This window comes from Ursus arctos, unplaced genomic scaffold (genome assembly GCF_023065955.2).
Source record: "Ursus arctos isolate Adak ecotype North America unplaced genomic scaffold, UrsArc2.0 scaffold_19, whole genome shotgun sequence".
Classification (NCBI taxonomy): domain Eukaryota; kingdom Metazoa; phylum Chordata; class Mammalia; order Carnivora; family Ursidae; genus Ursus; species Ursus arctos.
Window position 1 is genome coordinate 43,512,251 of NW_026622863.1, and position 25,773 is coordinate 43,538,023.

Sequence of the window (25,773 nt, forward strand, 5' to 3'; positions counted from 1 at the left end):
CCCAGTTTGGCCTTGGACCCAGGGCCCAGCAGAGTGTAGGGCAGGCCTTGGGCACTCTTCTCTGGCGAAGCTTCTGGTTGGGCCAGTCACCTGAGATCACAGACCAGCATCCCCTGCCCAAATTTGGCCCACATTCTTATTTTGTTGACCCTTACTTGGTTTTTGTTGGTAACGTTCTTGAGTATTTATTTATTGACTAGAAGTACACGCAGGTAATTCCGAAGGTCGCCAGTGGTGTACGATGAAAAGAAAGGCTCCTTCCTTCCCCTACTTTCAAGACACAGCAGTATCTCACCTCCTCATGGGGTGGGGGATCAGGAATAAATAAATGAGTATATTCAGAAGTACTAAGGAACAGAGTGCAGCAAGAGAGAGGGCTGGATGTGGGGGAAAGAGACGTAGTTCCCCTTCCCAGAGGCAACAACTGTTAGCAGTTTCTTGAAAATCCTTGTAGCTCTCTTCTCTGCATGGTAGTTGGTTGTCATTGCTGCTGTTATTTTTGTTTTTCAAACTGGGAAAAGTTGCATACAATTCAAGATTTCTGATTTCTATTTAAAAATCTAATGATCTGGCATTCACATTCCCACAAAGCTTGGTCTCCGGAGCTGAGGCCCACCTGCCTCTGTAGAAATGCCTCTGCTGGGACGCCTGGGTGGCTCAGTCGATTAAGGGTTCTGGGATCGAGCCCCACATCAGGCTCTCTGCTCAGCAGGGCGTGTGCTTCTCCCTCTGCCCCTGACCCCTGCTTGTGCTTTCTCTCAAATAAGTAAATAAAATCTTTTTAAAAAAGAAAGAAAGAAAAAGAAAGAAATGCCTCTGCTGTCTTGCTCACCCAGCCTCACCTGGCCTTGCTTCTGTCTCCCTTAACCAACCCAGCCCTGGGAGCTTTCTACTTCCCTCCCCCTTCTCTGCTTCCTCCCCTGTGTGCCTCTCTGCTACAGCTTCGAGGGTGCTCCCTTGAGAACTAGGAAGAGGTGTGTACTCTTGCTCCCCACTCCTCCCTTTCCCTGACTTCTGATTCTTACTTTCTCAGATGTTATAGGCTTGCCTCACTGTTTTGCTCCATGAATCTGCTTCATGTTGCCCCCTGGTTCTCTCTCTGCCAGCTTGTTCCGTACCTATGGACATGAGTTAGGAAATGTTCCCTACGCGCACGCGCATGCACACACACACGCGCGCGCACACACACACACACATGCACCCACTGCCTTCCCCTTCATCAGGAAGCACCATTAGTCCTTGGTGGGCTTCTCTTTATAGGGAAGGCTTCACTGAAGAATTGACATCATGCAAGGGAGCCAGCCTAGTGAAGAACCAAAGGAAGCATATCCCGATATCCTAGTGGGGTTTGGTATGTCAGCAGAACAGAAAAAAAGGGCCAGTGTGATGGGATGAAGAGAGGCATCAGGGAGACTGGCAGGGGCCAGAGCTTGTGGGGCTTGTGGGCCAGCAGAAGAATTTGGGTTTTATTCTAATGCAGTAAGGAGCCACTGGGGAGATCTCAGCAAGGAAGTGACAGGAGCTGACTTACTGGCTCATGGTATCTATTAATCACATAGAATTCTAGAATCATCCCCTCCCCCAAATCTACCAGTATTCATGGTGACTCATCTGTCATTTTTACTTCCTTTCTGACGGGGTGGCTGGCCAGGCAGACTGCAGGACAGATAGACAGCAGTCCAGCCTCTACCTACAGGACTCACAGGGGGCAGAGGAACGTGTTTAATGACACCACAAGGGAAAAGGCAGCCAGATCCTGAAAGTGGAAAACTCCATGGGATGAGTGACCTCATTCCTTCCACAAGTGAGCAGCATCACAATGAAGGTGATGGGCGTAAGGGAGACATTATAGAAGAGACTTATGAAATGTATCTGCCAAAGTAGAGTAGGGATCTTGTTTGGATCCTGATTTGAACAGACCAACTCTAAAAGACACCTTTGAGACAATGGGGGAAATGTAATGCAGATATGGGGTATTACATAATATTAAAGAATTCTTGTTAAGGAAAAAAACACTTGTTGATCTATATGGGTGTGATAAAAGGTATCGTGGTTAATTTTTAAAGACCTTAACTGCTGGATATATAAGCTTAAGTTTTTACAGGTGAAATGAGCTGATACCTGGGATATATTCTAAAATATTCTGTCAAAAGTGTAGGAGTGGGGGAATAGATGAAACAGGAATGGGGAATAGTTACCGGTTGTTGAAGCTGCTGGGGCGCTCATCATGCTCTTCTCTGCTTGGAGTATGTTTGAAAATTTCCATAATAAGCAAGTTCTTTAAATGAGTATAAAGCTGCCACACACAGAAAAAGTCTTTCTCTGGGAACAGTAACATCGTATCTGACCTTTGCCTTCTCTCCTTTTTCAGCATGGCGGGGAAGACAGCCCTACAGCCTGCCAGCCCTCACCCACGTCTGCTGCCTGCTCTGTCCTGCTGAGCCAGACTGGAGACCCCAGGACAGCACCTGCCTCCTGAGGTTGTCCTGGCTCAGTTGTCCACAGCGATGGTGGAGAACTGGACTCCACAGGCTCACAACCTTCCCATCAGGCTTCAGGGGCCAGCATCCTTCATCCTGGGACTGGTGGCCCTGAACAATGGCTGAGGGCCAGGGGACCCCATAAAGTCACTCCACAGCTCACAGTGGCCAGAAGCACTCCAGTGCCCGTGGACTATGACCACCTATCGGCCCATTCCCAATGATGGTGTGGACCTGGCAGCCAGTTGTGGGGCCAGGGGGGCCGATGTCCTCCCAGGGCCGCACACAGGGGACTATGCTCCCATGGGATTCTGGGTCCAGAACGGCAGCATGCCCCAGCCCATTGGTGAGAGCCCAGTCAGCGCCACCACCCGCCCCAGTCCCACCACCCCCGCAGTGCCCAAGATGGGTGTGCGTGCAAGAGTGGCCGACTGGCCGCCCAAGCGGGAGGCCCTGAGAGAGCAGAACAACCCAAGCCCCTCCCAGGACACAGATGGCACGAAGGCCACAAAGGTGGCCCATTCCATGAGGAGCATACAGAACGGACAGACCCCTGTTAGCACCCCGGCTTCCTCAGGGCCCAAAGCCTTCCACCGACTCTCCAGGAGAAGGTCTAAAGATGTGGAATTCCAGGACGGGTGGCCCCGGTCCCCTGGCAGGGCCTTCCTCCCTCTGCGGCACCGCAGCAGCAGCGAGATCACCCTCAGCGAGTGTGACGTGGAGGACACAGGGGAGCCTCGGGGGCCCCGGCACTCGGGGGTCCTGCCCCTGTTCCGGGAGTACGGGAGCACGTCCTCCATCGATGTGCAGGGCGTGCCCGAGCAGAGCTTCTTTGACATTCTCAACGAGTTTCGCAGCGAACAGCCGGAGGCCGCGGGCCCCCAGCACCTCAGCGAGCTGCTCCAGACCGACGCCAGCCCCCACGTCCCGGGGGGCGGCGGCGGAGCCAAGGGGGACCCCCGCAACGGCCAGCCCGCCAAGGACAGCCTCCTGGGGCCCCAGCCCGCCAAGGAGAAGGAGAAAGCCCGCAAGAAGCCGGCGCGCGGCCTGGGTGGCGGGGACGCCACGGACTCGTCCATCTTCCGGAAGCTGAGGAGCGGGAAGGCGGACGGCGAGATGGGCCGCGCGCTGGGGGAGGCCGAGGAGGGCCGGAGCCCCCCGGAGGCCGGCCGCCCGTGGGTCTGCCAGAAGAGCTTCGCCCACTTCGACGTGCAGAGCATGCTGTTCGACCTCAACGAGGCGGCCGCCAACAGGGTGGCCCCGGCGCAGCGGCGCAACACCACCACGGGCGCCTCGGCCGCCTCCGCCACGGCGGCCCTCTCGGCGTCGCGGGCGCACGGCCTGGGCGGCCTGGACGCCGCCTTCCCCAGCACGGAGGACCTGAACTGCAAGGAGAACCTGGAGCAGGACCTGGGCGACGACAACAGCAACGACCTGCTGCTCAGCTGCCCGCACTTCCGCAACGAGATCGGCGGCGAGTGCGAGCGCAACGTGAGCTTCTCGCGGGCGGCCGTGGGCTCCCCGGGCGGCGGCGGCGAGGGCCGGTCAGCCGAGCCCGCGCTCAGCGCCCACCGCACCAACGCCAGCATCTCGGTGCTGGAGGTGCCCAAGGAGCAGCAGAGGACGCAGAGCCGCCCGCGGCAGTACAGCATCGAGCACGTGGACCTGGGCGCCCGCTACTACCAGGACCACTTCGTAGGCAGAGGTGACGGGCCGCAGCTTGTCCCCGGGGCTCCCGCTGCGTGTGCCTTCCCTGTGTGCCGGGTCCCTGCCTCCCAGGCCCCGAGGATGCAGCACCTGGAGGGGGTTGAGGATGCAGTGAGCGGGGCCCCATCCAGCACTTAGCTAGGGCCAAACTCGCCAAAGCCTGGAGCCACAGGAGACGATAGGCATTTATTTAGTAACACTGTGCTCCATTCAGCTATGTGCCAGGCACTTTCTAGAGCCTGGGGATATGGTACTGAGCAGCTTAAAACTAAGATCTTGTCTTCCTAGCACTTAAGCAGGGGTAAGACAGTAAAACTAAATTAGTGTGTAAAATATATAAGGTGTCCTAGGGTGGCAAGTGCTGTGGAGAAAAGTAAAGCAGGGAGAGGGAAATAGCGTCCAGGTCAGAGGCTGCATTTTCAATAGGGAATGGCCTGGGAGGGCCTCCTACGTAGGTGTCATTTGAGTACTGGGCTGAAGGAGGGAGCTGTGTGGAGATTGGGAACAGTGTTCCGGCGCAGGGAAGATCAAGACAATAGTTTTGAAACACTAAAGGAGGAGGAAGGAGGCCAGTGTTGCTGGGACAGAGTGACTGAGGGAGAGTGGAAGGAGCTGGCAGAGAGGTGACAGGGGCAAATTGTGTGGGACTTTGTGGGCCATGGTGAGGACTCTCACCTGTACCCTGAGTGAGATGGAGCCACGAGAGAGTTCTGAGCAGTCGAGGGCCCTCATCTGACTCAGATGTTCACAACCTCCCTCTGGGGGACAGACGTGGGGGGATTGGGAAGCAGGGAAACCAGGGGAGAGGCTGCTGCACTATTTAGGCAGGAGATGATGATGGACAAATCTAGGTTGGGAGCCCATGCATGGGGGAAAAGCTGGCAGGTTCTGGATCCCCTTTGAAGGTGGAGCTGTTGATGTTGCAAAGGTGTTAACACCAGGGAGAGATGGGCTTCCTACATCTCTAGGTTTGTCGGTGCCAGTGGGACAATTGCAGGAGGCGGCATAGCCTAGTGCAGAGACCACAAAGCCCGGCAGCTACATTAGGGGCCAGGCAGGGACTGAGCAAAGGGCAGCTCCTGCTCAGCTCCATCTCACTGTAGGCATGCAGGAAATGCAGGCAAGCCCAGTGTTGCCAGCCTTTCCGATTTTTGCAGATTCTCCTGAAATTAAATTTTGTTCCTCTTTTTTTTAAATGGATTCTCCTAATTTTAAATGCTGACAGCTGTATTGATTTGGAATTGCTTATAACTACCAGTGACAGACTTTAACTACATAGATGTTTATTTCTCTGATATAAAGAAGTCTGGAGGTCAGCAGCCCAGGGCTGGTATGGTTTCTCCTCAGCATCAGAGGAGTGCCAACCTTAGCGCGTGGCCTCCAGCCCCCAGAGTAGTCTCCTGGTCCAAGATGGCTGTTGCAGCTCCAGCTGTTGCATCCATGTTTCCAGGCAAAGAAAAAGAGGAAAGGGTAAGGGCAAAAAGACAGATCTCCTGTCAAGTCAGCCCCCTTTAAAGAGCTTTCTCATAAGCCCCATCCAACCACAGCTGCTTATTGACCACTTCTGTCTACAAGGCAGGCTGGGAAATACAGGTTTTTAGCTAGACAAATCTCCTCTCTTTTCCTCCCCTAAGAGTAGAGGGTTTTTCTTGAAAAGGAGAAAGGGAAGAATAGAATGGGTAGGCAGCTAGTACTCCACAGCAGCTAGTTAAAAAAATCTTTTTAAACCAGTTTCCTAGTCAAACCTAACAAAACATGAACTAAGTCATTCCGTGGGACTCAGAGTGTGCGCACTGTCTGGAGCTCCAGTGTTTCGAGTCAGACAGCCCTGGGTTTGGGGTGTCTGTGTCATAGCTTATTAGCTGGGTGACACGTTTCACTCACTGGGCTCTGTATCCTCATGTTAGGAATGTTGGGACGATTGTAGAAGCATCATATGCCCCAAAACAGAAAGACACAGAAATTGAAAATAGGAGGATGGGGCGGAAAGTTCCAGGCAGTTGCTAACCTGGAGAAAAGAAACTCGAATAGTTATGAACCTTTGTGCACCTGGCACCCTGAGTTAGGGGATAAATAAATTAAAAACTGACAAGGTTACAGGGAGAAGTAAACAAATCCACAATCAGTGGGAGACGCTGACAGGGTCTCTCTGAAAGTGACAGATTTAGTAGTCAAAAAAATAAGGCTGAAGAGGATTTGAATAACCCAAATAATCACATTTATATATATTATTATTATTATATTATATCATATTATACTATATTATTATATATATTATACATAAATGTAGATCAGGTTTTGATTGGGTTATTAATTATATATGTTTTGTTATAGATATATAATTAATTATTAATTTTGTACCTAAGCAACAGAGAACATGTTCTTTTCAATTCACACATGAAAATACCTACATGAAAGACTGTGCTGAGGATCATATAAGATTGTACATTAAAACAGTTCTTCATCGTGCGGTAGTAAGTACTTGTCATGGAGCTTCAAAAAAAAAAGGCGTTTCCTTTCAAAAGTGGACTTCTTTGGAGCCCTAGAAGCTTATAAATAAATTACTCATTGGTCATTGTTTATTGAGTGCCTGTGGTATGCCAGGGCTGCAAGGTGCTGGGTATGCATTGGTGGAAAATAAAACAAACCCGTACAGCTGTTTCAGGAATGAACCGCTATGTGTGGAGCAGATAATCCTGCTGTTCTCTGACCAGCTGCAGAGATGGTTTAACTGGGTGCCATTAATTAACACACATTATTTGGGCCTTAGGTAAGCCTTTGATTCACTAAGAGCACTTCGTGAGAACAGGAACCATCAGTTAAACATTCAGAGCATTGGGATGGGAAGGAATTCCTGGCGATGGTTAGATGTTGACCTCGTGGACTTGAGTTAAGGCAGACTGCTGGTGGATATCTGCCACAAGCAGGAAATACTTGGGTTATACATCGGAGAAAAACTGTTTGCCTGGAGGGATTATAAAATAGCAGCATGTTTAGAGAAAGGGGGAGACAGCTGTTATTTAGGGAAGAGAAGAGGAGACTTGCTCTGTGATTCAAAGGTTCTATCACTGTAAGGAAAGAGTAGTTTAAGTGTCCTAGGTGTTATAGAAACATGGCTGGATAAAGGTGATGCTTAGGGGCTTGAATCATGGTCCCTTTTCTCTGACAAACATCATGCCCTGGGATGATAATAGCATTTCTTTCGTGCTTACTGTGTCCCCAGCCCTGTGCTAAGTGCTTCACGCTTAATAACCTATTTAATCTTGACAACCATGCCGGGAGGTGGGTCCATCCTTACTGATCCCGTTTTGCTCACAAGAACGCTGTGGAGCACTTTGACCTGGGCCATTCGTCTAACCTAGTGGCAGACCCCGGATTTGAGCCCGGCGAGCGGCTCTCCAGAATAGAATCTTAACCACTTCACGGGGCTAATCGGTAGCTAAGCCAACAGCGAACATTTGCAAATCTGGGATAATCATAACAAGGCTGGGTTTTTACATGCCAGACACGGTGCTAAGCATTTAATATTTATAGCTTCATTTCACCCTCACATCCACTCAATGAGTTACATCAGTGGGTAGCATCAGAGCCCCCCATTGCTCAGATGAGGGAACTGAGGCTCGGAAGAGTTCTGTGACTTGGCAGACGTGGCACAGTCAGGTCTTGAGGTCCGTCTATCAAGCGTGGCCGTGACCAGGCAGGTTGGTGTGAGCAGGATCCCACGGGTCACCTAAGAACCTGCCCCAGGCATGGCACATCACCCCTCCTTCCCAGAGAGCTTACTCTGAACTCCTCCTCTCTTCTCTCTCAGAACATGCCAATTACTTTGGTGTGGACGAGAAGTTGGGGCCAGTGGCGGTGAGCATCAAGCGGGAGAAGTTGGAGGACCACAAGGACCACGGGCCTCAGTACCAGTACAGAATCATCTTCCGGACCCGCGAGGTAGGTCTTGTCACTGTTGTTAGTCTGCACCGGGTTTTGCGGGCAAGTGCTTCCCCAGCTACATCTCACTTAAGCCTCCCAGTAACCTCCTGAGGGCAGTTCTGGTAGTCCCTCCATTTTACAGAAGAGAAAACTAAGACTCAGAGAAATTCAGTGACTTGTATGGGATCAGTGAATAAGGAGCCAGGCCAGGATTGGAATCTTGGAGAGCCCAAGATTGTTACCTGTGCAAGAGATTCACTCTGGTTAGCATAAGAAACAAAGGGAGAGCTATAAGGGATTCTTTCAGGATCATGAGATATCCTCAGAATGGAAAGAATTAAGGCAGCAAGCCTCGGGCAAGACAGGAATTGGGGAATCTCAGCCATAGCAGGCACTGCTGTCGACACCGTTCAGCTCAAACACTCCCAGTGATTTCCAGTCTGAGTAGAGAAACCCGTTGTCCTGGTTTGGTCACAGGTCTTCACCTAGATTAAATATCAGCTGTGGCTAGGGAATGAGGCCTGCTGGGGGCACCCTACTCAATTAGGACTCTGAATTGTAATTGACAGAAATCTGTTTCTAACTGGTTTAAGCCAGAAATAGAATTCTTTGGTTCATATAACTGCAAATCCAGAGTAGGACTGGCTTCAGGCATAGCTGGATCCAGGCACTCAAATGTTGTCACCAGAATTCTGCCCCTTAACCGCTCTGCTCCTCTAAGCTCTGTTTCTTTTCTGCATTGTGAATGTCATTTTCTTCTCTTCTGCCACCAGCAAGCTCTCTCCATGTCATGGGAAAATGAGACTGGCGGCTCAGCTCTTCTGCATCTTTATACGTTCTCCTCCACAGGGAAGAGACACTTGCTGCCAGATCGGTGGGGAGGACTGTGATTGGCTCTGCTTGGATCATATGTGCTCCGCTGGGTCTGGGGGCAGGGCAGGACACTGTGATGACAGTTCCATCAGAGCCACCTGGAGAAGGCAGCCGGGGAGTTCTTCTGCCAAAAGAGGGGAGCTAGGCCTGCAAAAACACTAGAGACTTCCAAAAGACCCAAGTGAGGACAACCTTTCCAAAAAGGGGGTGGAAGTCAGCTGGACAGGCCCCGAAAATGGGTCTCCCGCAGCCCTGCATTGCCCCATCCCCCTTGTTCTTGGCCTTTGCCCAGACATGGGGACCCAGCAGGCTGCCGCCGCCAGGGGCTTTGGGTGTGGGGCCAGCCGAGCCTGGACGTCATCCAGACTGACAGATGCTGTACCGAGGGCCCCATCCCCTCAGTAAGACCCTCTCACTGAGGAGGAATGGGATGACACAGAGGCTTTGTGGCAGCTTAGAGGAGGCAGCCCCCAAACCTCATGCCCCAGACCACAGGTGGTCACCAGCCCCTCTATCTCCCAGCCTCCTCCCCCTCTCCTCACCTTTATGGCCAGATGAGCATCAGGCAGAATGTGAGGTGACAGCTCACATTGCATCAGATTGTGTCATGACATCCAGGGAACTGCTGGGTGAAATGACAACAATCAAACACAAATAATATTACAATTACTGTTATGTTGCCGATCTCCTTAACATTGTGTCACGTATTAGCTTTACCCTTTATGTATATTCATGCACTTAAATGTCATGACAGTTCCATGAAGGCACCGTTAGCCTCATTTCCGGAAGACGAAATAGGCTCAGAGAGGTTAAGGGACTTGCCCAAAGCAGCCTCCGGTAGGCGGCAGGGCAAAGAGTCCGCCTGTTCTCTAGCCCCAGCTCAGCTGCCTCTGGGATTCCACTGACTTGGCTCAGACTGCCCGGCAGACCCATTGCTGAGTTACAAACTCACCTCAGTGCCAGCGCTTTGGTGGTGGTGTTTTTTATTAATAAAAGTGGAATATGTAGAATGAATTTTTTAAAAACCAGCCTGCATTGCGCATACCAGGGCTTCTGAGACTTGGGTGAAGGGATGCTGGGTTGAGATATAATATTTTTGCTGTGTTTCCTATTCAAGAAGTTTGAACCAGCTTAGGGCCGTGCCGCCTTGCACCTGCTTCCGTCCACTTCCGAGCCCCAACACCCACAAAACTAGCCTCCAGTCCTCCCCAGGGTGGGCACGAGGCTCGTGAGGCTTAGGGCCACAGGTCTGGGATTCATCCACTCCGCAGAGGTTCTCTCGGGACCACTGTCTGCCAGCCCTGTGCTGGGCACTGAGGACACATGGTGAATAAGGCAGCAGAGATGTTTGTGGGACCGCAGTCTTGTGGGGGAGGTAGACAGTACACACATACTTCAGTAAATTATACAATGTGGCAGGTGGTGACAAGGTAGAAAGTAAAGGAAGAGCTAGGAAGTGTGAGGGGTGGTTTGATTTTTAGGCAGAATGGTCAAGGGAGGTCTCACTGGGAGGATAACTTTTGAGTAATGACCTGAAGGAGATGAGAGAAGGAGCCATGTGGACATCTGGAACAAGAGCATTCTGGGCAAAGGGAACAGCCAGTGCAAAGGTCCAGAGGCAGGACCATGTCTGGCACATTGGAGACCTGGTATGGATTCCTATTTTGGCCACTCACCAGCTGTGAACATGGGTACCTGGCTTCTCCTCTCAGAGCCTCCGTTTCCCCCTTGCGAATCCCAGTCTCACAGGACTGTGGTGTGGACCCTGCGAGGTTACACATACAGGCAGTGCCAGCACTCAGGAGAGCCGAGTGAAGTTAGTTGGCAGGGTGTCTCCATCTCCTGTCCCCTCGTCACATTCGAGGCAGGGCCTTTTTCTTTCCCTACATGCATGCAGGCCACCCACCGACTCAGCTTTGAGCCCTACTCCTTGTGGAGCTGCCCTGCTGGGCACTTGGGCCCGAGGACCTCCTCATCTGGGGTTGAAGGAGGGCAGCAGCCAGCAAGGTTTGCCTTGCCTCTTCCTCGAGCCCTTCCTGTGGCAGCGGCAGGGAGGACGGTCCCACAGTCAGCAGCAATAATAGCTAACACTCTCAGCACGTGTTCTTGCTGGACACTGTCCTAAGTGTTGCATCAGTCTCATGATGTGCTTCCCATTGTTCCCATTGTGCAGATGAGGATGGGAGGTTGAGGCCCAGAGAGAGAATCATTTGTCAGGGTCCCCAGTGGCAGAGCCGGCTTGTGGACCCAGGCTGCCCAGGGCCCAAGCCCATGCTCTTAACCACTCGGCACCCTGCCTGTTGGGTTGAATTTGAATTCTGGCTCTGGGAGTAGACAGCCCTGGGTTCGATCCAGCTCTGCCACTCACTGGCCATGTGACCTTGGACAGATGGCTTTGCCTCTGGGCTCCTCAGTTTCTTCATCTGTAAATAGGCTTTGTGCTGTTTGCTCCCCGTCTCCAGGAACGGCAGAAGGTTCTCTTGGACCGGCGTACAAGGCTGCAGGGCAGTGAGTGCCCTGGCTGTCACTGTCCCCCACGAGGTCCGAGGGCCATGCTGGGGAGCGAGGGTTGAGCTTACAGGCAGAGTGCTGTCCTCCTTCCACATGCACAGACCTCAGGCTCCCATAAACCAAGGTGTGGGGTCCAGAGTGAAGGGCTCAGACTGTTTTCCAAGCCAGCAGGCCGGCCCGCCCCAGATGGCCACCCCTGGCCGCCAAGCAGACAGTCAAGTGGGCCCCCATCTCCCAGCAGATGGGAAGCACTGAGCTTCCCGCCAGGACAGGAACAGACTTGGAGCTGGGCCTTGGCACCACACGCCTGACCGTCAGCCCCTGCCCCCACCCCAGCCCAGACAGGATGAACCCTGGGCCAAGGCTGCCCTGTCCCGAGCCCATTGCTGGCCTCTCTCTCTCAGGACACAGGGAACCCCAGCCAGCCAGGGATGGTCTAGCCTCCTGACCCAGCAGGTTCCCCTTAGCCCAGAAAGCATGAGTTTTTGATAGGCTTTGGTTTCGTTAGGGTTAGAGGTTTGGACTTGTCTTTTCTTTTTAATTTAAAAAGTAACAGTCACTCATTAAGAATTTGATGAATGTCCACAAAGCATGGGACAGGGCAGGGCCTCCCCCTGAAGGGGCGCCTGGGTGGCTCAGTCAGTTAAGCATCTGCCTTCAGCTCAGGTCATGATCCCAGGGTCCTGGGATTGAGTCCCACATCAGGCTCCCTGCTCAGCGGTGAGTCTGCCTCTCCCTCTCCCTCTGCTGCTCCCCCTGCTTGTGCTTGCTCTCTCTCTGCCAAGTAAATAAGTAAAATCTTTTTTAAAAAAGAATTTAAGTACATAAGGACACAAAGTAGAAAAGGGAGAGTCTCCTCTATTAAGTGAAAAAAGCAAGGAGCAACAGCGTATTGACTAGGACCTCATTTGTGTTCAGTGGGTACCTCTGATTGTGTGTGTTTCTGGAAATAATCTCCAAAGCATATTGTTAAATGGGGAGAAAAGCCAACTGTATTTTCCTGTTAAAGGTTAAAACTATGCATATGGCTTTGTACAAACACATTTGACATGTGCGTATACATAATAATGGCTAACACACGTATTGAGCGCTCCCTGTATGCCAGACACAATGCGGAGTGCTGCACATGGACTATCTTATTGAATCTTTACAACTCTTGGAGGTAGGTGCTTTATCCCCATTTTATAGATGAGGAAACAGGCACAGAGAAATTAAGCAACTTGCCCAGGGTCACACAGCCAGGGAAGGGGTAGAGTCAGGATTTGAACCCAGGCAGACAGACTCCTCAGTAACCTCCCAGCAAACATTCCTGACAGGTGCACCCACCGCTCAGCAGAGAAGGGGATGCATCTGAGTCAGAAGCCAACATTGAACAACTTGTGCAAATCGAAATCTCCTGGCTTACATGGCCTTGAGACCTTCTTGCGGCTCACTTGACTGGTTATCCTCTGTGAAATGATGACAGGTGTCATTGAGGGTGAGATCACACAGGACCTTGCAGGCTGAGCAGGGTATATAGATTTTATTTGGAGAGAGATGGGAAGCCACTAGCCCATTCTGCGCAGAGGAGAGGCGTGGTCTGACTCAAGCTGCTGCGGGAAGAATGGATCGGGTGGTGGCGGGGGGGCAGCAGGGGGACCAGGAGGAGGGCTGTTATCACAGGCCAGGTAGGTGATGATGGTGGACAGGACCAGGTGGAGGTTAGAGATGGCTGGCCCCTCCTTGCATCCTGCCAGTGCCCTACTTATTATCCCCAGCAGAAAAGGAGAAGTTGGGAGCTTTTCAGGTCGTGGCTTTTGGTCCAGTCTTCAGAGCCAGAATATAACGGGAGGCCACCTGTCTCTAGTGCGGGAGAAAGAATGAGGTGCAGGACCACGCTTCCCCTTGGGCCCAGCAGAGGGCGCTGCGGGCCAGCGTCAGCAGGATATAAAAACACTGATCCTGTTGGTGCATTCATTAAAATCTACAGTCCCAGGGCCGCCCAGACCAGCAGGGCCACCCAGACCAGCAGGGCAAAGCACCGTCATCATTGCTTTTCATGATCTTTTTTCAAGATCATGATAAGAGAGACTTGTCTATTAATTACTGGGGCCAGAACTGGGAACTCCCAAACACGAGATCATTCCGTTCCTTCTGTGTACGCCTCTTGCCCAGGTCCTGTTTGGAAAGGGTGGGCTGTATGCTTAGAGGCAATGTCATGACACATTGTTTTTGCCACCTCTGTGTCAACATGTTGACTTAGGGCCAGCATGTTTTCCAGTTAACACTGATCCTCCTTAGTCTTTAAACCATAGTCTCAAGTGTGTTCTGGGTGCTTGTAGCAGTCCCCTCAAGGAGGATGTTTTTCCTGGTATTGCTGCAGACCCCCCCGTTGTGCTGTTTTGGGGGACTGGAGCTGCAGGGCCTGGCCCTGCCCATGGCATCACCTGATGGCCAGCTCACATTGTGAATAGAAGCCAGAGCTGGTGTAACGGGGACATGAAGCAGCGGGAGGTATCAGGGCTAGCGGGGTGTAAATTGGTACAACCACTTGGAAAACTTCAGTAAAATTAAAGATTAACATGCCCGGTGACTCAGCAGTTGCTCTCCTAGGTATAAACGCAAAAGAAAATGTGTTCGTGTGCACCAAGAGGTGCTTCTGTGAGTGTTCCTAACAGCAGCGCTCGTAGTTGTCCACCACTGGAAGCAGTTTCTGTGCTCCACAGTAGAATGGATTGGATCCATCGTGGCAAAACATCAGCTTCTCACAGCAACGTGGTCGAATCTCATATCCATGGCCTTGAGAGAAAAAATCCAGATATAAAAGAATACAAACTGCATGAAGCTCAAAAACAGGCAGAAATAAATTATGGAGTTAGAAGTTGGGGTAGAGTTGGCTTTGGGGAGGAGGGAAGAGGTTTCAGGGGGCTGAAAATATTTATTTTTTGATTTGGTGGTGATTACCTAGGTGTTTGCTGGGTGATAATTCCTTTAGCTATGCTTACATATGTTGTGTACTTTTCTGTATGTGGATAATGCTTCACAGTAAAAAAAAAAAATTAAAAACCTTCAAAGAAAAAAATCATGAGTTTTGGAAAAGTCAGGGCTGCATTGGAATCCTGGTTCTGTCACTTAATTATGGTGGCCTTAGAGAAGACACCTAACCTCTCATTGCTTCAGTTTTCTTTTTTTTTTTAAGGTTTTATTTATTTATCTCTTGAAAGAAAGCGTGTGTGTACATGCGTGCACAGAGGTGGGGCAGAGGGAGAGAATTTCCAGCAGACTCCCTGCGGAGTGTGGAACCCAGTTCGGGGCTTGATCCCATGACCCAGAGATCATGATCTGAGCTAAAATCAGTAGTCAGGCACTCAACCGACTGAGCCACCCAGGTGTCCCAGAGCTGCAGTTTTCTTATCTGTAAAATGGAGATGACAAAACCTCCCCTGAACAAACCTATACATTTAGTTAGATAATTACTCTTGTACCTGGAATATAACATAGTCAGTTGCACCTTCACAAATGTGACTTTGTTATAAAGGTGTATCAGTTAGAAACTGCTTTGTCTGTAAATCTGAAAAATCTGACTAACCATAGCTAAAACAAATAGAGGGTTGTTTTAATTCTCTAATGAGAGTTCTGGAGGTAGGCAACTGCAGAGATTAACTTCTCCATGGTTTTCTTGTCTCTTTCCTCGTGATCACGAGATGGCTGCCACAGCCCCAAACCTCTTATCCTCACACCAATGTCCTCAACAAGAAGAAATAGGCAGGTGGAAAGGCTTTCCTCTAACTAAAGGAAGCACATGTGCCCAGAAGTCCTTCCCAAGCTGAATTCCCCTCACGTGTCATTACCTGGAGCTAGTCATGTGGCCAGCTATAGGAAAAACTTGGAAAGCACCATCTGGGAAAGGGCAATGAGATGGCCGTGATTGGCTTGACTCAAGGTTTTCAAGCCTGGCTACGCATCAGAATCACCTGAGTGATTGAAAAGACTGTGTGTGTGCGTGCACACGTGCATTAAGTATCCACCTATATAAATCTGAATGCATACATGCACGTGTGCATACATCCCTGGGCCCCACCTCAGACGAACCATGTTATCACGATAACATGTGCACATACTGTAACAAAGCCAGAGTGCTCATTGGGTACTCTCCTTATGGAGCCTGTCTTATTCATTATACTTCTTACTAACCTGACATAATCTGCTCCCCATTTAAATGCCAGTTGGGTGTGGGCAGGGGTCTTTGTTTCGTTCACTGCACCCAGAACAGGGCTGTACTTCGGGGGCACTCAGTTGGTATTTGTTGACGGACAAAGGTGTGCTCCATCCTTTGTCTCAAAATCTTAACCAGCTTAGTCCTCTCAGCACCCTTCAGGACTGTGATGCCATCACTATACTCATTTCATGAAAGAGAAGCTGAGGCCCAGAGATTTGAAGGTGGCTGCTCGAGATCACACAGAGGAAGCAGCAAGTTCAAATCCTGGTCCAAACCCAGGGCTGGCCCTGGGCCCCAAGCTTCTGACCATCGCACACTTTGCTCTGAGAACAGGATGCTGTTCCCTTCCTGGGTCCTGAGAGCTTCCTGACCTGACCTTCCCTTCCTCAAACAGCTCATCACCCTGCGGGGCTCTATCCTGGAGGACGCCACCCCCACCGCCACGAAGCATGGGACAGGGCGGGGCCTCCCCCTGAAGGACGCCCTGGAGTACGTCATCCCCGAGCTCAACATCCACTGCCTGCGGCTGGCTCTCAACACTCCCAAGGTGACCGAGCAGCTGCTGAAGCTCGACGAGCAAGGGGTGAGCTGGGGGCCAGAGGGGGGGCCACTGCAACCCCATCCTGGTACCTCTTTCTGTCTTGGTCTTTTTTTTTTCTTCTTCTTTTTTCAGAATAGAGACCCACCTAAGCTACTTTAAGTAAAAGGAGGGATCTATTATCAAATTCCAAGGGTGCCAAGAGCAGGGATGTGACAGGGCCTCAGGAGAAAAATGATCTGAGGATGAGACAGCCACTGGGCGTGCGTGTGTGTGTTCGTGTGTTCCCTCCCCCTCTCTGCACACTGGCTTCCTCTGCTCTGTCCCCCCACAGTTCTTAGAGTGTCTATGAGAATGACAGCTACCTGCAGACCCCAGTTGGCTGACTCTCAGTCCCGGGAGAGCCTCTGACTGGCCCACGCTTAAGTCAGCTGTCTGTCCACGGTCCAGTCACCAGTGACCAGGGGAATGAGCGAGACACAGATCAAACATGGTGATTGTAGGCCCACCCCCTGAAAACAGTGTTGACTGTACTGAGCCCCGAGCCCATGAGAATTTCCTTTTGCAGAATCTTAGCCAGTTCCAGGCCACCTACTGTGGCCAGCCAGCCAAGGCCACGGTGTCTTACTCTTGGGAGAGTGGCACGGCCCTCTACAGAGAGAACAGGAGCTGGCTGCACGGACACCTTGTTGTGCTTCTCTGGAATGGGAAGGAGGGAGAGGGACAATGGGGACATGCCCCCGTGCCTTTCTCCTTCCTCTCTGGCTGCGGCGCTGAATGGCTGTGGGACCCCAGCAGCTCCCTGGATGCCATGCCTGAGAAAGCCCCTTTGTTCCGCTCCTTCTGACATCCCCGCTCGCGGGGCCCGCTTCACAGAGCTGCTCTCGCCTCTGCAGCTGTGCCGGAAGCACAAAGTGGGCATCCTCTACTGCAAGGCTGGCCAGAGCTCCGAGGAGGAGATGTACAACAACGAGGAGGCCGGCCCCGCCTTCGAGGAGTTCCTCTCCCTGATCGGGGAGAAGGTCTGCCTGAAGGGCTTCACCAAGTATGCCGCCCAGCTGGATGTCAAGAGTAAGTGACGAGGTGGCCTCACATTGAGAGGGGGCGGTTAGATCACGGGGGGCCACCACCGCATGCCCACCCCGGGGGCAAAGTCACAGGGCCCGGTGGTACCTGGGTAAGGACGCAGGGCAGTGGGAGCTCTCAGCCTCCACTGACGGGGACGTGGATAGTGTGACCACTCTGGAAAACAGTAGGGCATATTCTAGTAAAGTTTGTAGATACAGCACCTCCAGGGGTCAGCAGTCACGCTCCCAGATGCATCCTCTGAGAACTCACGCACACGTGCGCTGGGAGATGAGGATTCATGACCCAAGGGGCCCAGCGCGCACGGGCAGAATTGTGTTTCGTACAGCACAGTGCTGTGTGACAGTGACAGCAATGACAGGAGTCGCAGGCGTCATCCTGGACAAGGGCGGCATGCTTGTCGGTGAGCATGGACAGTGACCTCACAAGAGCGGGTACTGAGTGATGCCTTTTACACAACTGTTATTTTTAAAGCACACTCAACAGTGTATGGTCTCAGGGGGTTACTCTTGCACAGTAGAACTCTAAAGACAAGCGAGGCAGTGATGGACACGACGACGTTCAGGGTGGTGGCCGCCTCCAGGGAGAGGGTGGATATAATAGAAAATGTACGTTATCATGGAGAATTGGTGGTGGTCGGCTTCCTATAAGGCAGATGCAAGAGACAACATGTTCCTTCCAGCGTTTCCATGCATCCATATGCACGTATGTACATAGTATGTGTACATAGGACGAATAGGATGGAAGTATTTCATGGCAGTTTGGGGGGATGGAAGAGCGATGTTGTGGACTCACATCACAGCTCCCTGGGGAGAGGCCTGACTGCCCAGCGTCCTTAGAGGGGCGCCTTTGCCGGGTTAGTTGCTCTGGCGGAGTCGGAAAGCCCTGTGATGGGGCCCTGGCCTGATCACCGGCTCTTCTCCTCACCTTGCTGGCTTCGGCTTCCTCATGGGGAAGACGGAGGCCCAGGTGAGGAAACCAAGTTGGGCACGATGACTGGAGCCTTCGCTGGGGCCTGCGTCTGTCCTGCGTCCATCGAAGGAGGCAGTGGGAGGAATAAGATCATTGTGCCATCGCTGGTTTAGGGATCCTGGACCGGTGGCTTTGCCTCCTTCTGCCTCAGCTTCCTCATCTGTCCAGTGAGGCTGATGGTGGCACTTACCTCAGGAGCACAGTGGTGAAGCTACCAGACCCAGCCCTCACCCCGTGCGGGACCCTGGGCCTGCCCGGCCTCCCCGAGCTGCCGCATCCACTCCACACCCGGCGCCCAGGAAGCCAGTGGCAAGCGTGAGCGCTAGGACTGTGGTTCTGTTGCTCCTTCCTTCAGGTGATTCCTTCACCGCTGAAGGGCCGGTGCCCTAAGAAAAAGGAACAGACTTGTTATCCCCCTTCTCAGACAGATGCCTGCTCCTGGGGCTCAGCGTCCTGCCCAACGTGGCGGCCGTCCTCTTGCCCCCCTTCCCTGACTTGCTCTGAGGATCAGACGCCAGCGCAGCACCTTACAGAGACTCCTAACGCAGGCGCCAGCTGCTGCCAGTGTCCCCAGCTACCAGATAAGGATGCCCTGGGCTTGCAGCCCCCTAAAGGTCACCTGGCCCCGGACCTGGCTCTAGCACTGGCTAGTGGTTGCTTCAGTGCCCTCACCGGTCCCAGCTTCTCCCCACAATGTAAGGCCACTCTCGGGCTGTTCTACCACTGTCTCGCCAGCACCTGTGGTTAACTAAAGCTTGGTGGCCCTGAATGCCTGAAAGGGCCAACGAATGGGCCTCCTGGGGTGAACGTGACACCCTGGAGATCCTGGCAGCATAGTTCGTGGGTTTGCTCCTTTGTTCAACAAAAACCTCCCAGCCTTTCTCCCTGGGCAGGAAGGAGCCATTCAAGATGAGAGGAACATGCATGGGGAACCTGATCTTAGGTCCGAGTGGGGAAGGGGCCCTGGAGAACATGGCCTGTGGCCTGAGAGGGGTGAGATGGACTATAAGAGGCAAAGAGGGAGCAGGAAAAGCATTCCAGGAGAAAGGAACAGCACATGCAAAAGCCGTGAGGTCTAAAGGCTGTCGTGCAGGGAATTAATGTGGAGGATGGAGTGAGGAAGGCAGGCAGGACCCACTTTGCAGGGCCCTCAGGACACAAGTTTAGGGATGTGGATGCTTCCTATGAGGAATGTGAAACCCTTAAGAGCAGCACCGAGTACTGTTAAGAAAACACTGTGGAGTCAGCCTGAGTTCCAGTCCAGACTCCACTGTGCCTTGCAGTGTGACCTCAGGCAAGTCATTCCCTCCCTGTGCTTCCGTTCCCCCTCGGAAACCTGGAGCCAATAATCAGATGTGCTCCCTGGTCACAACCCCCTCCCATTGGGGGCAACTAGTATCCTGACTCTCATGACTGTCATTCATAGTTTTGCTACCTATAGATGCATCTCTGAATGTAACTTGTTTGGCTTTGTTTTGAACATAATGTGAATGGAATCCTACAGTATGTGCTCCTTTTGTGTCTGGCATCTTTCATTCAGCATTATATATGTGGATTCACCCATGTGGTGACTACGGCTCATTTCAAGGCTTTGTATTTTTCCACAGTTTGAGGATACCAGTTTGTTTATTCATCTGTCTGACTGACATTCGAAGGCACTCGTTACCTATACCGCAGGGCACGTGTATGCGATTTCTCTAGGTTATGATCCTAGGAGACGAAGTGCTGGGCCGTCAGTTAAGCCGATCTTCAGGCTTAATCACTAGCTATTACTAAGAAGTTTTCCAAAGTGGTTGTACCAATTTACACGCCTAACAAGCCACAGAAGGGGATCCGGTGGCTCTATATCCCCACCTGCCCCTGCTACAGTCAGACTTTGAAATTTTTACCAACGTGTTGGGTGTGTAACAGGTTTCCTTTTTACCTAAATTTATTTAATTTTAAAGAGTGGAGTTAAGTGCAAACATCAAGCTGAAAATGAATGCAGATGGCCTGTGGGACGTGGCACAAACCCAGAGGTTGGAGAAACGTGGTGCTAACTGGTGTTTCTGTTGCAGCTGACTCCACGGGCACCCACTCCCTCTACACGACATACCAGGACTACGAGATCATGTTCCATGTCTCCACCCTGCTCCCTTACACCCCCAACAACAGGCAGCAGGTCAGTGGGGCCCAGGGCGGGGGGGCCCCACATGATTTCCAGTGGATGCACAACTGAACTCCAACTCACTCTCCCTCCCTGTGGCTGGTAGCTGGCTGCCTGGCGGGCATTGGCTCTCCTGCTACCATCCCGTGCAGCAGATGGGGGCCTATGGCCTTGGAGACCCTCCACACCACGGTCCTGTCACCTAGGGGATGGAGGCTAGGTCATGTGTCGTTTGATACCAGTGTTTTTCTAGCTGTTCCTTGGCCACCCTGCTATCATCTAGCTACCCAACTCAACAGTCTGTTGTGTCATCAGGGGTCCTGTGAAAAAGAAGAGTGAATCAGTAAACATTATTTCGACCAGAAGTAACAAAAACACAAACCAAACTGGCATAAGCAAAAAATGAGTCTTACTGTGTGGTGTAACTCTCAAGTGCCAGGATAGGGTTGACTTTAGGTATGGCTGGATCCAGGGGCTCAACAATGTTAGGAATCCTTTTCATTTCTCCCTTCTGCTTTTCTTCATCGTGGCCTTCTTCACAGGTCTTCCCAAGTAGTGGCAAAGATGCCCTCTGCTCACATCCCACCAGCAGAGCCACCCCAGGGAGAGAGAGCTGTGCCTCCCTGGCGTCCCAGAAACATTTCAGGCCTGACTCTTGTTGACCATTCACTTGCCAGTCCCTGGGCCTGGGGCGGGGATGGAACTAGCTGACTGGCCAAGCCTGAAGCACGTGTCCACCCCTAGGGAGGGAAAATGGGGTCAGCTCAATGTGAAACGTTGACAGGGATCAGGGAGGTGCTTTCCCAAAAGGGATGGACATGGCTGCCAGAAGAAGGAAGAGGTACTAGGTGGGCAAGAGCAGCTAACGCCCACTTCATGAGGCTCCTCTCCTAGACATGCCATCCAGATGCTGTCCTGAGACAACTCTTCCTAGTTTCTAAAGAACAGAAACCCCACAGACCTGTGGTTTAGGAAATGCCTTTTTTTTTCCATTGGTACAGATGACATTGTAGATTTTATAGACCAAAAATGGTCAGATCGGAGTGATCTCATAAGGTTAACCTGGTAACGTTCTGTAAGAGCGTTGGTCTCAGAGTTAGCCCTGAGTTTGAGTTCTTTCTTTGCCACTTCTTAGCTGTGTGATCCTGCCTCTCCGAACCTTGGGTCCCTCCTCTGTAAAATGGGCAGAATGATAGCACCCATGTCTTGGGAAAGGTCCCTGCATGAGGCAGAGCCTAACATCCAGGAGGGGCGTAGGAAGCAGTCCCTCATGCTGGGTATTTGGTAGGTGGGGAAAGCTTGGCTTGCAGAGTCAAGCAGAAGTGGATTCAAATCCTGGCTTTTTCTCCCCATGACTGAAACTGAAGGCAAGTCACTTAACCACTGGGAGCCTCAGTGTTCTTATCAGTAAAAGGGTAGGATGAGTTCATGCCTCACAGGATTGTTGTGATAAGATGAGCTGGCCTCTTGGAGACCCAGTGGTGAGATGCCTCGCCCGGGGCTGGCCACAGCAAATGGGTACTTTACCTAGCAATGTCACCGGTTTAAAGCACACATAGAGAATAGTTCCGTAGTGCGAGTTGTGCCACTCAGTGTAAGTGTGTCTGGATTCCACATTCTGGGCCATTTCGTGTCAAGCTACACGGGACGCCCATCTGTGGACCTCACGTTTCCATCGTGGATTCCTGACCATGGCAGTCCCGCAAAGGCTCAACTCGTGTAAATAGGAACACTGTAATGTCAGCAATTAAGTAAAACACCGTCAATACGTCATCACCTATAAAGGTAACAGTCTCTTTGTTAGAGACTTTGAGAAACAGAGAGGACTGGGCTCCCGTGGGCCAGTCCGAAGCCACAGCTGCCCCAACCCTCCCAACCCTAGTATCCGGGGCAGGGGCGGTGGTGGCCTGGGATCGGCCCTGCCGGCGGTGTCCCGCGTGCCACAGTGGGCTGTTAGCCAGGCCCAGAGCAAGTCAGCGTCTGCCAGCCCATGTCTACCTACAGTAGATGTTTATTGAGCACCTACTGTGTGCTGACTCTGCTGTCAGCACTAAGCACACAGCAGTAGGCAACGAACAAAACAGACAAGTGTCAGTGGGAAGGAGCAGACAAGAAACAAAAGGAAGAGGGAAAAGCCACCATGTGCTCAGTGTCAGTAACTGTTGAGTGAGGCAGCAGGAGAGTAGAGATAGGGGCTGTCACAGGGACCCAGCAGTCAACAAAGGCCTCTGTGGGAGGGAGGTGTTAGAGCAAAGACCTGAAGGAGGGAGCCCCGTGGGTCCCTGTGGGAGGAATGTTCCAGGCAGGGGGAACAGCCATGGCAGAGGCCTTGAGGAGGAAGTGTTTCTGGTGCAATTGAGGAGCAGCAGGAAGCCAGTGTGGTGGGAACAGAGTGAGCGAGGGGGAGCGTGGGAGGAGATACCAGAGAAGTGGGAGGGGGGCAGATGGTGTTGGGGGCCCCCTGGGCCATGTGGGGACTCTTCTACCCTGAGTGAGGCGGAGCCACCAGAGGGCTCTGAGCAGGGAGAGACATGATCCAACCCAGGTCCATGGCTCCCTCTGGCTGCCTGTGGGGACCAGACCGGGGAGGAGTGAGAACCACGAGGTGGTGGGGACGCTGCTGTGAGGGTCCTGGCAGGGCCTTCAAGCCAACCTGTAACGCCCTCCTCTCCCCCATTTCCATTTACCAGCTACTAAGAAAGAGGCACATAGGAAACGACATTGTGACGATCATCTTCCAGGAGCCAGGGGCGCTGCCTTTCACCCCCAAGAACATCCGCTCACACTTTCAGCACGTCTTCATCATCATCCGAGCTCACAACCCCTGCACTGATAATGTCTGCTACAGGTACGCACCCCCGCACGGGCTCCAGGGAGCAGCCCGGGGATGGCCCCCCAGCCCTGCCCCCTCCCCTGCACCCATAGGAAGTCACAGCAGTGGATTTCCATCCCCGGGCAGCATGCAGAGAGACAGCCAGCAGTTGGCCGCCTGTGTGTGCTTCACGTCCCCACTCCCCACATGTCCTCACATCCCCACACCTTCTAGAGAGCGATCCTCAGTCAAAAAGGGGTATGGCACCCCAGTTTTGATAAGGAGACCATTAGGGATTCATATTTGCCTGGAATCTTTCGGATGCAAGTGACAAGAACCCCTCCTCGATCTGGCTTAAGACAGGCATTTGTATATATTGGCTCTCCGAAATGACAGGTTCAGGCGTAGCTCGACCTTCTCCTCTTTCCTGTACGCTGCTTCATTTGCTGGCAGATCGAAGCTTAACATCCTCCCAGCTGCAGATCCAGCCAAAAGAGAGCTTCACTTCCCGGGAAAAGAAGCTCCAGAATTGAGGCTCGCTGACCTGCTTGGGGGGTGAGGAGCCCATCGTAGAGCAAAGCCATCGCCGTACCCGGGCGGGGCGGGCACAGGGGCTGAGACACAGGAGTGATGGCCCAAAGGAAAATCAGAAGATGGAAGGATGGGGGCAGGGCAGACACCCACGCACACACGCGCCACTCTGGATATGGAACTGAGGTTTCGTTCACAGATCAGCAGGCAGCACAGGCCTCAGACCCATTCGGCATCCTCCCCAAGGGCCGGCTCTCACCCCGGGGAGCGGCCAGCAGCCAGAGGCCAAGCGAAAAGCTCTCTGGGTGTGGGGTGAGGATAGAACTATAGTCCTTGGACGCCACCTGACCGATGACCATGTGCCAAGGGCGCACATGTTCCTGGAGTAGCACTGCAGACTCTGGGGAACTCGCTATTTTCCATTTTTTTGAAAACGGTTTGAAATTCAAAAGATATAAAAAGTAAAGCAAAGTCACAGTCCCCCTCCCACCCCTGCCCCCACCCACTCGCCCTGTTAGCAGTTTCTTGTGCATCCGACTGTTTCATACATATGCAGGCAACTACTTCTAAGTATTCGTTTTCCCCTTGTTAATACACGCGGTGCGCGTCACACACACCATCCTGCAGCCTTTGTTGTTCTGCTCACTGATCCTTAAGATCTCTCCAAACCAGTACATAAAGTGCTTTTTCAAATTCCTTAGGACCGCGTGACTTGCCATCGTGTGGATGCACGAGAATCTTCCCCCTTCGATGGGCATGTGGGTTGTTTCTTGTCACCCACTGTCCACTCCGTCCTGCATGAATAATCTTGTTTCTGCTCTCATTGCACATGCGTCCAAGTAGACAGCTAGGAAAATTCCTAAAAACAGGGCTACGGAGTCAAAGGATATGTGCAGTAGGTGCACTGGTGGTCCTGGCGGATTTGCCAGAACCTACTATTTTCTTCTGTTGGTGAGGTGAAGGAGAGACGGGAGGAGGGTTCCACCACCGTGCAGTGAGTGCGGTTAGGAGGGCCGTGCTGAATGTGCTGCCCGGGTGGCTGCCAGGAGCCAGCACACTGCACGGCAGGGCCTCCAGGCGTCAGCAGGCCCGAGGCCCCCTCTCTCCTTGCTCGTTTTGTTCCTGGGACATGGAGCAGTAGCCACACTCGCATGATGTCCCACGTTCCTCGGGAGCTGGAAGTTAGCCGTGGTGAGGGAAGATGGAGTTGTTCACATACACACACAACCCAGAGGAGAAGGCCACCTTCTCCCAGCGCATCAGAGGCAAGGCTTGAGCTGGGGATGTGGGGTGAGCCCTTCCCCTTCCCCCGTTCCCCTCTCCTGCCTGGGCTGTCACAGCAACCCACGGCCGACCCCCCCACCTGTCCAGGCCAGCCTTTCCATGGCCTCCAGGATGCTGGCTTTTTTCTGATTTACAAACCCTGGTTTTTTTGTTCTGTGTTGTTTTGTTTTGTTTTAAAGATTTATTTATTTATTTGAGAGAGGGAAAGAGCACACGCCCCACGTGAGCAGGGGGAGGGACAGAGGGAGAGGGAGAGAGAGAGTCTCAAGCAGATTCCCAGTGGAGTGCAGAGCCCATTGCAGGGCTCGGTCTCACAACCTGAGATCATGACCTGAGCCAAAATCAAGACTCGGCCACTCAGCAGACTGTACCCCCCAGGCATCCCTAAACCCTTTGTTTTTTTACAGTTTAATTTAAAATATTTTTATTATGCAATATTTTAAACATTCTGAAAAGCACAGAAAATAATATAACAGACACCCATGTGCCCACCATCAGATTTAACAGATGTTAACATTTTGCCATATTTGCTTCAGCTCTCTTTTCTTTATTTTTAAAGAAAGAAAATGTTAAAGACACAACCAAAGCTGCCCGCCCTCCGTCCCCGTAGGCAGCTGATCCCCGAGAGACCACACCCTGCCCCCACCCTTGTACCCCCATCATGTCCCCAAACACATTTCCATCACAGCACCCATCATGCTATAAAAACGA

General features: G+C 52.2%; 1 protein-coding gene across 1 annotated transcript in view; it reads left to right on the forward strand.

Annotated features, from left to right (window-relative positions):
• SIPA1L3 (signal induced proliferation associated 1 like 3) overlaps positions 1-25,773 on the forward strand; it is a 225,034-nt gene that overhangs the window by 126,363 nt on the left and 72,898 nt on the right. Inside the window, exons 3-8 of the mRNA XM_057314358.1 lie at positions 2,372-4,185; positions 7,999-8,129; positions 16,088-16,276; positions 17,128-17,302; positions 20,347-20,450; positions 23,126-23,283. Coding sequence (XP_057170341.1) covers positions 2,676-4,185; positions 7,999-8,129; positions 16,088-16,276; positions 17,128-17,302; positions 20,347-20,450; positions 23,126-23,283 — 2,267 coding nt within the window. The 5' untranslated portion in view covers positions 2,372-2,675. The remainder of the gene's footprint in view (positions 1-2,371; positions 4,186-7,998; positions 8,130-16,087; positions 16,277-17,127; positions 17,303-20,346; positions 20,451-23,125; positions 23,284-25,773) is intronic.